A 13,616-nucleotide genomic window follows, 5' to 3' on the forward strand; every position below is an offset into this window, starting at 1 on the left:
CTCGATTCATCGGGATTCATGGATGGGATTTGGTCATACTCTTGCACAATGTCTTTCGGGAGATCGAACGGGCCTGTTGGGATTGTGTCGAAGAGACCACTCAAATGAGGAGCTGAGAATTGAAGGCATCCTGTTTGTGAAACTTTTGATGGGTGATTTTGTTTCCGCTGATTACAGACATTCCCTTTCGTGAGGTTGGTTAGCTCATCGAAGATATTCTGTCTGATAAGCCTCGACGCCCATCTTGAGCGAATGTCACCGCTGCCTGTGCTCATAGTTGGCGAAACCATGTTTTTGAGAATTGACTCACTATGAATTGAACAATTTTCATATAATTTCTCCTGTTAACGTTCGTGTGATCTCAATGCCCCACCTAGGAGCAGTGAAAGGTAGAGAATAATATATTTGGAGCACTAAGATGTATTGAGTAAGCTGGCCTCACAAGTGGCGTGGCACAACTAAGCATCGGACATTATCTTGAAGGGGAACGACAAGGATGTAGACAAAAATGAATAATTCAAAAGATGTGGGCGAGACGATGATTCGTTTCGCGGGTGGGGCCAAGATAGTCAGTACGGTTGCTTACATTCTACTACGAGTGTGCCGAGGATCTGTTCAGAGTATTATGCCCAACTTGGTGCTTCTTTTCATGCACAGGAAGTTTCATAGGTATATTAAGACACTGAGTCAGAAATGCAGACGGTATCGGCGGTATTGAATCTCATATCTCCGAACGTTGGTGTCTTAGTAATACGTGAGCAAGGCCGTGGAGACTGAGACAATGGGAGCGATCCACCTCAACTAGGTTGTCCAACCGACACTCACCTGTGTCGGCCTGGCGTCTGAACTCAATTTATTGATATACGCGTCTATTCTCCAGCATCTTCCATTATTCGAATATTGGGCTGAGCTATTTGTCAGCAAATAAACTTACTGTGTACAAGAGCCATGCCATCTCAACTCTATGATGTGATCGTAGTTGGTGGTGGCGCGATCGGGCTTGGGGCTGCATACGAAGTAGCCAAGGCAGGCAAGTCCACTCTGGTACTCGAGCAGAGCTGTTTGTTCAACTCGGCTGGAAGCTCCAATGACCTCGCCAGGATGTATCGCACAATGTAAGATGAGTACGTTAGACAACTTGATTGAGAAACTTGTGCTTAACGACAAGATGAAGGTACACTGAGCCGTTCATGGCGGAGCTTGCCTATAAGTCTATGAGCATTTGGAAAGAACTAGAAAGGGACTCTGGAACGTCGCTGCGCACAATGTCAGGGCTACTCAACTTCGGAGATCCTACAATGGGAGAGAATACCCCTGAAGGTTCGACTTCAAGATTTTTGATATCTAATACCAAGACTAAGCATTCTTTAGGGACGCTCATGGGTCCTATAGCTAATCTAGAAAGCTTGGGTTTGCCTTATCGCAAAAGTATGTGCTTGAATTGATATCCAAACCCTCTGAGCTAATGTGTTGTTAGTGACGAAACAAGATATGGAGAACGAGTACCCATTCAAAAACCTTCCAGAATCATGGGAAGGAATTTTTGCTCCAGATAATGGCGTGATCAATGTTCCTTTGCTCGTTCGAACGCTTGCACGCCTGGCCAAAGACTATGGTGCTCACACTCAGCAATATACCGAGGTTAGAATGCTTATCCCGTTAAAAGAGAATGGTGAAGACATATGGAAGGTCGAGACACGTGTGAACGGTAATGAAGCTGTTTCATTCAGGGCTCGAAAAATCATCATAGCGGCAGGTGCATACACAAACCACATTTTGCAACCTAGCTTCAATATCAAGCTGAAGCTTAATATCTGGGAGATGGTAGCATCATACTTCACGGTGAATGCCGGTCCTCACGGAACCCATTTTCCAAGTAGGTGAAGACGAAATCTGTTCATCAAGCTACTAATTATTCTCAGGTATGTGGTTTCAGTTTGCAAAGAACGAACATGGCAGGTCGAGGCTGTTCTATGGGTTTCCTACAGTCGAGTGGGGTCCACCCAATGTGTGTCGAATTGCAGTCGATGCAGCAACAAGGCAGATCAAAGACCCCAATCAAAGATGTGGCAGCGTTGTGAATCCCGAGGATATACATGATACACAACAGTTTATTGAAAAGCACTTGATTGGGGTTGATCACATAACGCCCGCGTATACCTTGTCTTGTCTGCAGACAAATACTTTCGGTATGTATTCTCACGTACTGACAAACTCAAAAGCTGACTATCTACCATACAACATGTTCGTACTAGACTATATCCCAGAGCAGTATCTCCAAGGTGGTGCAAAAGATAGTGTAGCATTGTTTACTGCCGGTTGGGCGATGAAGTTTGTACCGTTGATTGGCAGGGCCCTGAAGGACATGGTGTTGAAAGGGCACTCAGAATATGCATTAGACGAGTTCAAAATCAACCGTCTGGATCTCAAGAGCAAAGGAAAAGATGGTGAGTCCCAACCAGGCATCATTGAAGAGGCAGATGGTGGCTTTAGTAATCGCTGGGAGTACCTGTAGGGATGCGTAGCCATGTATAGCTGTGAGCGCTGATGTTACATTCCAACTTTTCGTTGAAAAAGCACTTATGTTATTCAGAGTTTACCCGCATCATGTGTAGTGAAGGGTTTGTACTTAGTCTACTTCTTAGTACTTGAGCTTCAATCAGTCCACGGATATTTTGTCAGAGTATGTTGTCCTATTGCCCAGGAACGCCGTTCTATATTATGGCTGTTCATCAGTTTTTCATATCTTCGTACAAAAGACCCTTTTCAGCGATAAGAGTATAGTCAACGGCTCAATGATAGCGCTAATTTAGAAGAGCTTAAGTTTCAGTGATGCGCACAATGTTTTGGCGAGATAAATACGGCATAAGACGCTTGAGCTAGGCCGCTTGGATGGGTGTCAAAACTCTTCCTGTGAGGTATGGTGCAACCATTGAAAGAAATATGAACTCAGACGGCATTGGCTACCAGCTCCTCGATATATTTTGGCGCTTTGAGGTTGTACGTATCAGAGGCATGTCCGCGATCTCCTACAATCATACGAGCCATGAGTCCTCCAAGAGGAAATATACTATTACGCTCACTAGTTGTCAAGGCAGATGTATCAGTATGGGTTGTACCTGCTTCTAGCGCACAGAATACATTAGCAATAGCATATTCATAGTCATTGTGGAAGTGAATTTGGATGTCACATCCGACGACATGTTAGAGAATATTATTTTTAACACAACTGTTCTATTGTTGTCTTGGGTCACTGTCTTAGTCACAAGAAAATCGAATTTAGTCATTCACGTCTTCTACTTAGTAATATCAAGTGACGGATCTCGGCGAGTGGTCAGCATGTTAGTCAGGGAGACCCATCTTTGATTGACCCGTTTGCAGGCGTTTTTTGCGATTACATAATACGCCTTCTCGATAAGGATGGTATTATATAGAAAATTGGCTTCTGTGTTCTCTTCAACTTTATGATTGACGTACCGACTGTTCTTTCCGCAAGCGTCATGGCTTTCACTGTGCTAACTGATCGTAATGTCAAACAATTACTGAGCGAACTCACCCCGAAAGATACGCACGAACTCATTACTGGCTTGGAGCAAGTTCTTGCAGCTTACTCGAGCCAGAATGAGAAGCAGTTTCAGCCTGAACGTGCTGTTGTTTCTCGGACACACGAGAACAGAAGCCTGTTCATGCCCGCCACAACACCACAGTCAATCAGTGTAAAAATTGTAGGCATTACGGACTCTTCCAATTCCATTGTCGCCTCGTCGAAGGCATCACCACCACGGCCAGGGATATGCAGCGTCCTTACCTTGTGTAATTCTGTGGGCGAAGCTATTGGTATACTTAATGCTGCTGAGCTTACGGCATTCCGAACAGCCCTAGGATCTATGCTTCTCTACCAGTTTCGTAAGGACACTGGTAACATTGTCGTCTTCGGCTCAGGGAAACAAGCGGAGTGGCATATTCGTCTAGCTGTGTTGCTACGTGCGCAGGATATCCGCAAGATCATTATCGTTAATCGGAGCCGCGAGCGAACACAAGGGCTAGTCGCAAACCTTGTTGGAAACCCCTCTTCGCCTTGGCCATCACATATCAAATTGTGTCAACTTGATGAACGCAACGAAAATCTCGAGGATGTGGTAGTAGCTGCGGACGTCATATTCTGTACCACTCCATCTACCGAACCTCTTTTTCCAGCGAAATTTCTCACTTCTGAGATATCTCGGGACAAGGCTCGATACATCGCTGCTATCGGCTCATACCGACTGGACATGGCAGAGATCGATCCGGAACTCCTCAAGACTATAGTGGATCCCTCTGGAATATTCTCCCAGAAAGTTTGGGAAGGGCATGTCGTAGTTGATACCCGCGAAGGTTGTCTGCATGAGGCTGGAGAACTGGTCAGCGCAGGTATAGACCCGAGTAAGATGCTAGAGGTCGGACAAGTTATAGGATCCAACGGTGCTGCTTCTGCGTATTCTGAATGGCTCAGAAGCGGGTTCGTCGTTTACAAAAGCGTTGGAGTAGGTGTTATGGACATTGCAGTAGGACAAAAGCTGTTGCAACTTGCAAAATCCAAGGGTATTGGGTTGAGTTTGGCAGATTTTTAGCAAGCAGATCAAGATTTGTGGGATGAGAGATTTGAGCCACTGTGTTATCTCAATTCATAGACAATCATAATCATGACCATGGGCTTAACGAAATCATTTTGTAGCTAGGAAGTAAGTTGCTACCAGACTTTTACTATAAAAGTGCCGAAGAGGAGCTCCAGTCATTCAATTTGCCATAGAATGAAGATTATCCGATACGTTGATGTTCGTGCTATGTGGAAATAGGTACTCCTGGCAAAGTTCAGGTGTGCTCGTTGAATCAGGACTACGGCAACATAGCAGCATCATGACCAGCAATATAGCTTGTGATGGTTGTGGCTCCTCAGTAGTGTATGTGTGCAGTATAATACTCGTGATCAAGGCCCAGGTATTTGGGATCTAATTCAAAAACGATGTATCAGTATTTCTTGTATCAGTAGAAGCTAGAAGTGCAGAACAAACCTCCTGTTGTAGAGCGCGCGTGATCTGAACCGTCCGACCCACCTGAAATTCTTTTGATGTCAAACCTATACCTTGATTCGCTGAACTTATACTCGCGAGTCTACATTCCTCAGCGTATACCTCTTCAGCACTTGTCAGCGTCTCCCTGACGTAATTGGCCCGCTCCCAAGCTGGCCATTGTTTCGAATGCTCTCTGATCTTAGAAAGCAAGTTAGGGAGTTGCTTAACTCGATTAAGCGACTGCTCATGTGACAACACTGCTGATCCGCTCAAATCCGACGTATAGTAGACTGACAACGCTTCATTCAAATCGTTGAAGCCGAGTCGTCTGCTGCATTCTACTAGGAGGCTGAGCCGCTCTAGTTCTGTACCACCGGACCTTCGCAGTGCTTCGTGTCCATGATTTTTAACAGTTGGTACTGTCATCATCTTGTGAGATAAGTGGCCGTTACTGGTGCTGGCCTGAATGTAACCTGGTGAGCCAAGATGTTGCGGGGACGACGTATCCAACGGACCTGGGTTGTGTTCTAGGAATTTGGACCCTCTTTCTATCAGCAACAAGGCGTCTGTAGTGCGTTCTGACGCGGTTTTAGATGGCCAGGAATCTGACAGAAGCCACTCAAGGTCAATACATTGACTCTCTACTGAGGTCTGGGGCAATGTATCCAGCTGAGCAATAATGCTACTTGGTGAGATTGTGTTCGCACCTGATTCAACGGCAGTTTCCGACCCTGACAGCGACTTTGGGGCATGATCACCGACAAATGTGATGTCGCTGGAGCTGGTACCTGATTCGTCTGACACAGCCTCAAAGATCGTTGTCGTCAATACTCCTGGTACTGCGCATGTCGATATCGAATCGCCACATGAAGGCCACGGCTTCGATGTATCGTTCTTTGCTGAAGCGCTAGTGACGAGCTCAAGCTGCTGCTCTAGCTCACGGATGCGTGATTTTAGCTTTTCACCTATCGCCCATTGTGAGAAACTACATCTTGAAGCGTTACAACCTTAGGGTATAACATACGGTGCACTCGTTGAGCTATACGGTTCTGGATTCTTTTCTTTTCCTTTGCGTCGGTCTTACTCGTGTAATCTTTTTCCATTATAAATTTGTGCTAGCATAAGCAGTTGTTCGAGATGTGTGGAATCTCGTGGGGTTCTATATAGATGGCTTCATTTTCAAGGCTTATTTATCATATTCACTAGGTTTGCTAGTTCCCAAAGTGACTAGACTCGGCGGTTATGAGTTTCGTGGGGTGATTGAGCAGAAATGCATGTAATGTGGGTCTAATACGTAGGTTATGCTAGACCACACTCCGGATACATTGGATCAGCTGTATTTTAGTCCAAATCAGTCAACATGGCTGCTACCCAAGCTCGCGTGCCATATCTCACTTTGAGCACTAGTTTTTAACCCAGTAACCATCTGTGTCCCTACTAAACATTGCTCTTACCACTTTCTTCGGATAGAATAAGAGATTCTATATCTTTTTCTTCACACACCTCTTGCAGAGATCTATAAAACTGAAGCAAAGTTAGTAAGACAAACAAGCTGATCTAGATGTTTTAAGGAGCTTTCCGACTATAACAAAGCTTTAGAATGTCGTAGCAATAAAAGAACAGCTCAACGGGCTGTTAAATCAGACTACCTAAAACTCTAGGTGGACACTATAAGAAAAAGATGTGATGTTAGCTTTACTATCCAAGGCTAGCATGTCCGGTATTGAATTCGAACTTTTCCTTCATCAGGCCTATCTCTACCAGTTTCCACGCCCCCACGTTAAAGTACTCCTATTCCCAACTTGTACACGGGAATTAAGTAGCATTTGTAACGCTCCGAGTCTACAGCTGTTCAAACGTAGATCTTGGTAGGAATTAGGCGATTTGTGGTCGAGTGGGTTCTCCCGTCGTCAACACGACCAACGGGGGAGACGGCTCTATCCGTCCCGCCCGTCGGTTGGTAATCCGGCAAAGCCGATTGGCACTAAACCTTGAAAGCACCACGTAAGCTTCTCGTGATCTCGAGGATCTTCATTGAATCAGACGCCAATCGTTAACTCTACTCCGGAGTTCCAATCACTCTAGACGCCCAGTTGATCATATCGAATCTAAGGAATGGACCAGCGGTTGCGCAGTCAGACAACCCAATTCGTTCGTCTATGTAATGATCATTCGATCACACCACAAGGAAAACGTTGTCATGTGTCCTTACCGGAACTTCGAGCTTGTAAACTTCGGTTCAATCGTACCAGACGACATGCTGAAAGAGACTTGCTACAGACATAAGGTTAAGGCGATCTCGATCAGAACCCCTTTTAGACATATGTACGAGGAATAGTCGTATCGATTGGCGGCGTAGGCTTTGTTATGACGGCAGATCGAAGACATGGTGGAACACAAGAGGTGGCCTCCAGCTGCACATGCAGCCAGGAGTCTCAAAGAAGACAGGACTGCCGAACTTGAGACACTTCGATGGTGAGCGGAAACCACGAACCGAGCCGATTTAAGATAATACCCGGAGTTCGTATGAAAAAGGTACTGTAAACGACGTACATACATATCTTGAGGAGATGAGTTGGACATATCCTAGGATATTGTTGTACATTTATGAGACTTAGGATTCTACGCTATGCGCAGAGAGACAACACGGTAGTTTACGCAGTAAAAACCACTCCTTGTTGAGAGGCGTTGCTATGTAGCTTTGTAAGCACGGCATGTCCTCCACTGTGACACGAAATGAAAGCTGCAGACTGGCTCCGGCGAAGCGCCCAGCCCCCTACCTGCTTACATCTACCGTTTCTGAAATCCGCATACCGACTCAGCGAGCTAGGACTAGTAACCCCACTTTCCGCATCCCCCCGCCCCCCCGTTCCGTGTTGATCACCCTGACATTTCTGTACTCTTTTGTACAACGCATGATGCATCGCAATAGCCCGGAAGGATGTAGAGTGGAGACTAAATACGTACTCTTAGCTTACTTCTGCACGAGCTCTCATTCGATCAGTAAAACCGGAAAACTCAGGCTAAGCGGGCTAGCCCACCGAAACGATCAATCTTTACTACGAAGTATCAGTACCGCCGCAATACAACTTCTAATAGAATGTAGACTGGATAAATGCTCTAAATCTGCATTGTCTATGCCCAAGTGAAAGATAAGTATGATAATACTGGTGGTGTTGGGTAATCTTATCTCCAACGTTATGGGTCGACCGAGAGACGAGATAGAGTCAGCACAGACCACAATGCTGGATTTGGTAGTAGTACGAAGTGACATGTAGTTGAGAGCTGCGTTAGTGTGTGATGAGCCACTCCATTCGCATAGGCTCGTGTCCAAATTTCCATCTCACGCAAAATTCAAGATCGCACTGCTGCATTCTCAAAGTTCACGATTACGTACTCTCGGTTTTTTTAGATGGGACAATAGATGATGGTTTACGATTGACTTAATGACTGCGCTTTGGAGAGTTCAGGATCATAGTGAGAGAATCTGACTAATAAGTCATTGTAGAACTTAACCAGCTATTTGCCGAACAGAAGCCTTGCTAGTGCTTATCTTATTCTTTAGGTGATCGCATTGGTTGCGCTTAGGTAAAAACGTGTCCCAAAGTCAACGGAGCATCACAATCATGCCTTACTATCATTTGATCTAGACACCATCTGCCATATCGCTTCAGCAACACATTACATCGAAAATATCAATGCCGTTCTAGGTTATGACTATCGAAACAAACTGAATTTTCAATATACTGTCAAAGAACCTTGGAGTGTGCTTGGATGTGATTATTCCCTAGCAAAATCCTCAACATGCGCCATGTATGCCACATCCTGGCCACGGACTGCAAGATGACATGGAAATAGTCATCACACTAGATTCTTGGAAGTCTCAGTTAGCCCCGAGCTACCAGAACAGGAAGGTGTCCAATGCTGAGGTGTATTCAATGTCCATGTTTTATCAGCTCAACTGTCTGGCATATATTGTGCCAATACTAATCGACAGAAAATTCGATCAGACCACAACTAAGAGGGGCAGCGAGCTTTAATCATGATCTTGCTGCTGAGGCGAGCGGTGAGGCATTGGCGCCCCACACTCGTATATAGATCTTTGCTTCGCGTACTCCTACCACGTACAACTGTCAGGGTTTATCCATTTGCAGTGAACGATCATCATATATACAGACCGTCTCTAGCTTGAATATTGAGTGGTGCCAGGCCGGTTAGGGTTCAATGTCTGCAGCATAATGCATCGATACATACGTTAGGAGACCGTGTGCTCGTGGTGCTCACTCCATCAAGCTGTCAAAGACCGACCCTCTTTGACCCCCTTCGGCCCGAATTAGCCAACCTTACCAGTCAAACCCTATTCAGCTTCAGGTGTAACACCGTGAATAGATTTTTTTGCCTATGTTCACTCTTGTTGCCAACCACTCGCGTCTGCTGTCTAGATATTGTATAACTACAGTGTATCCATGAGCTGTTGTTCTCAAGCAGGGGTCTAAACTAACCAAAGACACTCTGTCAATTATAGTAGTGGCGAATCTACTAAGATTCTCATGCCAAATTTTTACAGTTCTGCACCACTACAACTATACCAACTTTCGGTTGGTTGAAACAGCAGCGTAACCAATCGGCTGCACAGGAATCCTGCGACAAAGAGTTCGCTAATCGGTGATAACTGATTGAGCGCCACGGATGGAATATTGAGGCCAAGTAACGGTAAATGGAGACTTTTAGGAAATCACCAACAAGGCAGTCTTGGCAGTTCATATAGTCACGTGACGTAGCTGGTTGGAACCTGTTGTTCGGCCTCAGTCTTCCTAAAAAAGTATCGGAGTAATTTCGCTGCTTTTTTCATTCCATCGTTAAGGCGGTTAGATTGCTCTTGCCTAGGTAAGAACACATGGGCAGTCTAGAGTGCAGATGCAACGACCCCCTGGTCAGCGGCTCGGGAACTGCTTGCGACTTTACGTAGTACTTATTAAGCTTCGGTGGCTTTCGGCGCCAACGTTGCATCGCGGCGGCAGGGGGCGGACATGAATAGCGGGCCTACAGACAAAACAGCCAACGCAATCGAAACGAATTTGTAGAGTTGCGTAAGCAGTAGCAGGAGAGGTATTGATTGTTTCGTGAGACGGAACATACAATTTCGTCAAGGCGGTGGGTCGTCAACACAGAGCAGTTTTCCAAGATGATGGCCACGCAAGCCCAGCCATCTTGCAATCTATCGCCTCGAATTTTTTCCTATCGTGACAGTAACGAGATCTGTATGGTGAGCGATAGGAAGAGCCCTTAACGATAGGTTGTCGACAAAATGCAAACAGCAGCGAATGAGATGACTTGAGTGTCAATTTAGGAGGCGGTGTTTGTGGCTGGGGATGCTAAAATTAGCCACCAGCCTCCTCCGGACGTCTCCGGACCAGCCGCTTTGTGACGTCCGTCACGCTCAGCAATGTGCAATTCCTGTTATAGCCCTCGCCATCATGTTTCCAGCCTCGTGCAACGGGCTCCCGACAAGCTCCCGAGTGGCCATCTCCTGGTTTCGGTGGGGCCGAAGCTTTCGTAGGGCTGGGCAGCCGATGGCTGGGATGTGGGCTGTCGTACGTACGCGTGTGGGGATGGCTAGAATGTGTTTTAGGGGATGGTTGTATATTTGGATTGAGCCATGAGGGATATAAGAGTTACCTTCGTCAACAGACAAGTTAAAGCCTCCTCATTCACACCAAGTCTACAATTACAGTCTTCAGCTACTAAATCTCAATCACCTAATCCTCGATAATCCACCACTGAACAATCATCTCTCCAACCAAAGCCACCATGCGTTTCTCTATCATCTCCGTTGTTGCTGCCCTCGCCGCTACTGCCTCTGCCTCATATGTTCCTACAAATGGCACAGCCACCTCGGCACCATACCCTACCGGCACTGGCGCTGGCTCTCCTACCAACGCGATGCCTACTTCATCGACCCTCCCCTTCACTGGAGGCGCTTCGCACATAGCCGGCTCTGCTTTCGGTCTCATTGTTGCTGGTGGTGTTGCTCTGGTAGGTTTACGTTATCCCACACATACAGGAGATTCTCGCTAACACTTCTTTAGATGCTTTAAACACCATCAACAATATGTCCTGTTTTGTCATCAATGTTTAATAGTTATAGCGAGTTACAATTTGGCGTATGGTCATGATATTCGGCGTTTCTACGACTTTTGGGATTATACAACATGAAATAACCAGCATGGAGGCACATTGCAGCCTGCATGCAACGAAGAATTGATATAGAGAGAAGTGATATCCTTAAGAAGAGATGAAAGGCCTGGAACTTGTTGATGGCCCAGAAGTCTATAGAGAAGGCAGTCGACGGGGTTGGATTTACTATGGTCTAGAAGGCCGAAACAATCAAATCAGATCAAATCCACACCAAATCAGAACTTTGTGACTTCAAAGGGCTTGTGAATCCATTGTATTCTTACCCTGATGTTGATTTTATTGTGAAAAATATACACGGTTCTTGGTAGGATGGGACCCTTTGAATTTCCTGTTTGGGATGGCGCGAAATGACGCGCGACGCGACTTTCGGAATACGCAACTTTCCAACTTCAGATAATTGTAATTCTCCTCATTTCACTACACCACAGCTCCGATGACCAAACTACAAGATAGCCTACTCCAAGGCGAGCCTTTGTAAGACCATCTTGCCCCTCAAAGAAAATTGTTAACAACAACACCAGTGAGGATGCACCGCTCCCACCATCACGAAATGCATCTGCATACAACCCGCTCCATCATTTCGTACTACCGCTAGGCACCGATAGGCATTACTCACAACAATTCGCTGACATGTACTTCCTACGTCTGATGCAACTGAAGAAGACGGTTAAAGAGAGAGCAGAGGAAGCCTGGCACAACTTCGAGGTATGGTTTGTTCGGCTGCGGGGCTATACCGGATTGCCAGTCTTGCATGGTTGACACAGGTTTAGTTGGGTGGACAGAAAGCAAGCTTTGTTGACCGTGTGCTTGATGTGCGACAAGGCGAACTGTGCTGGGTAGTAGGGACAGTGTACATGGAAATGGCACAGAAGCCGAATGTGTTGGACGATATTGGGAAAGATGTACAATCCTCCCCCCAAGACTCGAGAAATAAGAATCTAATAGCCCTCAGCACTGGATAGCCGATCCCCCTCAACGCGATACCTACATATCTCCCTCTGGCGGCGACGAGATGATGCTCGAGGATGAGTCGGGACGCCTTCGGGTCACAGGCGAGCCTCTGCACGGCCACTTTGTCACAGGGTGTATACTTGCAGCGTTGGGTACGGAGGAGGCTGATGGCACATTCAAAGTCATTGCAACACAATGCGCTGACCTACCGAGACAACCGCCGCGCTGGGAACGTGACGACATAGCCCTCTCAAAGGAAAAGCAAAGCATACCAAAACGCGAGCCCGCTGGAAAGTTAGCCATTGTGTCTGGGCTGGAGCTTACAGGCGCAGATGACGATGAGGTGGCGTTGGATCTGCTCGTGGAATATTTGACAGGAGAAATGGCAGACCCATCAACACAAGAAGATGTCTCGAAAATAACACGCCTAATGATAGCAGGAGGCTCGTTAGCACGCGGCTCACCAATCCTAACACGAGAAGACTTTGCTGCGAAGAAGAGCGCAGCCAGACACTACGGATATGATGCTTCATCATACAACGCAGCACCAACTGAACGCCTTGACGAGTTTCTCTGCGAGATACTCCCTACCCTCCCCATCACCATGCTCCCAGGCGCATCAGACCCCGCAAACGTCGCCCTCCCCCAACAGCCCCTCCACCCTGCGCTCTTCCCCAACACCAGACTCTACGCCGAGCCCCCCATCGCCAGCAACGAAACCCTCAATGGCTTCGACGCCGTAACAAACCCCTGGACCGGCGACATTGACGGCTACCGTGTCCTCAGCACGGGCGGCCAAACCGTCAAAGACCTACTAAAATACTTCGAACACGTCAAATCGGTCGACGCAATGGAAATGATGCTCCGCTGGCGCTGTGTGGCCCCCACTGCTCCGGACACTCTCTGGTGCTACCCCTTCCAAGACCACGATCCCCTTATGTTAACTGAATGCCCACACATGTACATTGCCGGCTGCCAAAAGAAATTTGATAAGAAAATTATAAAAGACCCGGCGGGCCAGAAGGTGCTGATTGTTAGTGTACCGAAGTTCCGGACCACGGGCAAGATCGTGCTTGTTGATATGGAGAGTTGGGATGTGGAGGTTGTCAAGGTTGGGGTGAAGGGGGAAAAGAAGAGCAAAAGGAGTGGGTACGCGGCGACGGAGGAAAATGGGGATACCAAGATGGAAGAGTTGGAAGAGTAGCTGTAAATATGTATGTGAATTGATACCCAAGTCCTTGGTGCATGCATAACAATTCTATACTACTACTTCATCACCTTATTAGTGGATGGCCAGGCTCTTCCCGTTAAAATCAGGGTCTGAGCCGATTGAAAGGATTCCGTCCTAACCCCAAACTAGGCTAATGAGCAGGAGAAAAAGCCTTGGATAATGTCATGTGCAAAAGCTTAGCCTCC

At 46.7% G+C, this 13,616-nt stretch overlaps 5 protein-coding genes across 5 annotated transcripts; 4 read left to right on the top strand and 1 right to left on the bottom strand.

Moving 5' to 3' along the window:
- The first annotated feature begins 891 nt into the window (after nt 1-891).
- On the top strand, nt 892-2,683 carry PSV08DRAFT_364703 (uncharacterized protein). Its single transcript, XM_014224487.2, has 5 exons — nt 892-1,115; nt 1,175-1,320; nt 1,372-1,428; nt 1,478-1,876; nt 1,923-2,683. The coding sequence occupies exons 1-5, from the start codon at nt 949-951 to the stop codon at nt 2,513-2,515; spliced, it is 1,362 nt and encodes a 453-aa protein (XP_014079962.1). The 5' UTR covers nt 892-948; the 3' UTR covers nt 2,516-2,683.
- Nucleotides 2,684-3,791: 1,108 nt separating this feature from the next.
- Nucleotides 3,792-4,805, top strand: PSV08DRAFT_322470 (uncharacterized protein). The gene has a single exon (XM_014224486.2). The coding sequence runs from the start codon at nt 3,888-3,890 to the stop codon at nt 4,608-4,610; it is 723 nt and encodes a 240-aa protein (XP_014079961.2). The 5' UTR covers nt 3,792-3,887; the 3' UTR covers nt 4,611-4,805.
- Nucleotides 4,800-6,206, bottom strand: PSV08DRAFT_10767 (uncharacterized protein). The gene is made up of 2 exons (XM_066091813.1): nt 6,076-6,206; nt 4,800-6,016 (listed from the first exon to the last, which is right to left on the bottom strand). The coding sequence occupies exons 1-2, from the start codon at nt 6,152-6,154 to the stop codon at nt 4,989-4,991; spliced, it is 1,107 nt and encodes a 368-aa protein (XP_065948584.1). The 5' UTR covers nt 6,155-6,206; the 3' UTR covers nt 4,800-4,988.
- Nucleotides 6,207-10,818: 4,612 nt separating this feature from the next.
- PSV08DRAFT_322490 (uncharacterized protein) lies at nt 10,819-11,482 on the top strand. Its single transcript, XM_014224484.2, has 2 exons — nt 10,819-11,087; nt 11,141-11,482. The coding sequence occupies exons 1-2, from the start codon at nt 10,863-10,865 to the stop codon at nt 11,147-11,149; spliced, it is 234 nt and encodes a 77-aa protein (XP_014079959.1). The 5' UTR covers nt 10,819-10,862; the 3' UTR covers nt 11,150-11,482.
- A 200-nt stretch (nt 11,483-11,682) lies between these two features.
- Nucleotides 11,683-13,477, top strand: PSV08DRAFT_364707 (DNA polymerase alpha/epsilon subunit B-domain-containing protein; the record flags this gene model as incomplete). Its single annotated transcript, XM_014224483.2, has 4 exons — nt 11,683-11,723; nt 11,771-11,954; nt 12,020-12,151; nt 12,202-13,477. The coding sequence occupies 4 exons, from the start codon at nt 11,683-11,685 to the stop codon at nt 13,402-13,404; spliced, it is 1,560 nt and encodes a 519-aa protein (XP_014079958.1). The 3' UTR covers nt 13,405-13,477.
- Between the last annotated feature and the right edge of the window lie 139 nt (nt 13,478-13,616).

This window comes from Bipolaris maydis (genome assembly GCF_028858645.1).
Source record: "Bipolaris maydis strain C4 unplaced genomic scaffold PSV08scaffold_12, whole genome shotgun sequence".
NCBI lineage: Eukaryota > Fungi > Ascomycota > Dothideomycetes > Pleosporales > Pleosporaceae > Bipolaris > Bipolaris maydis.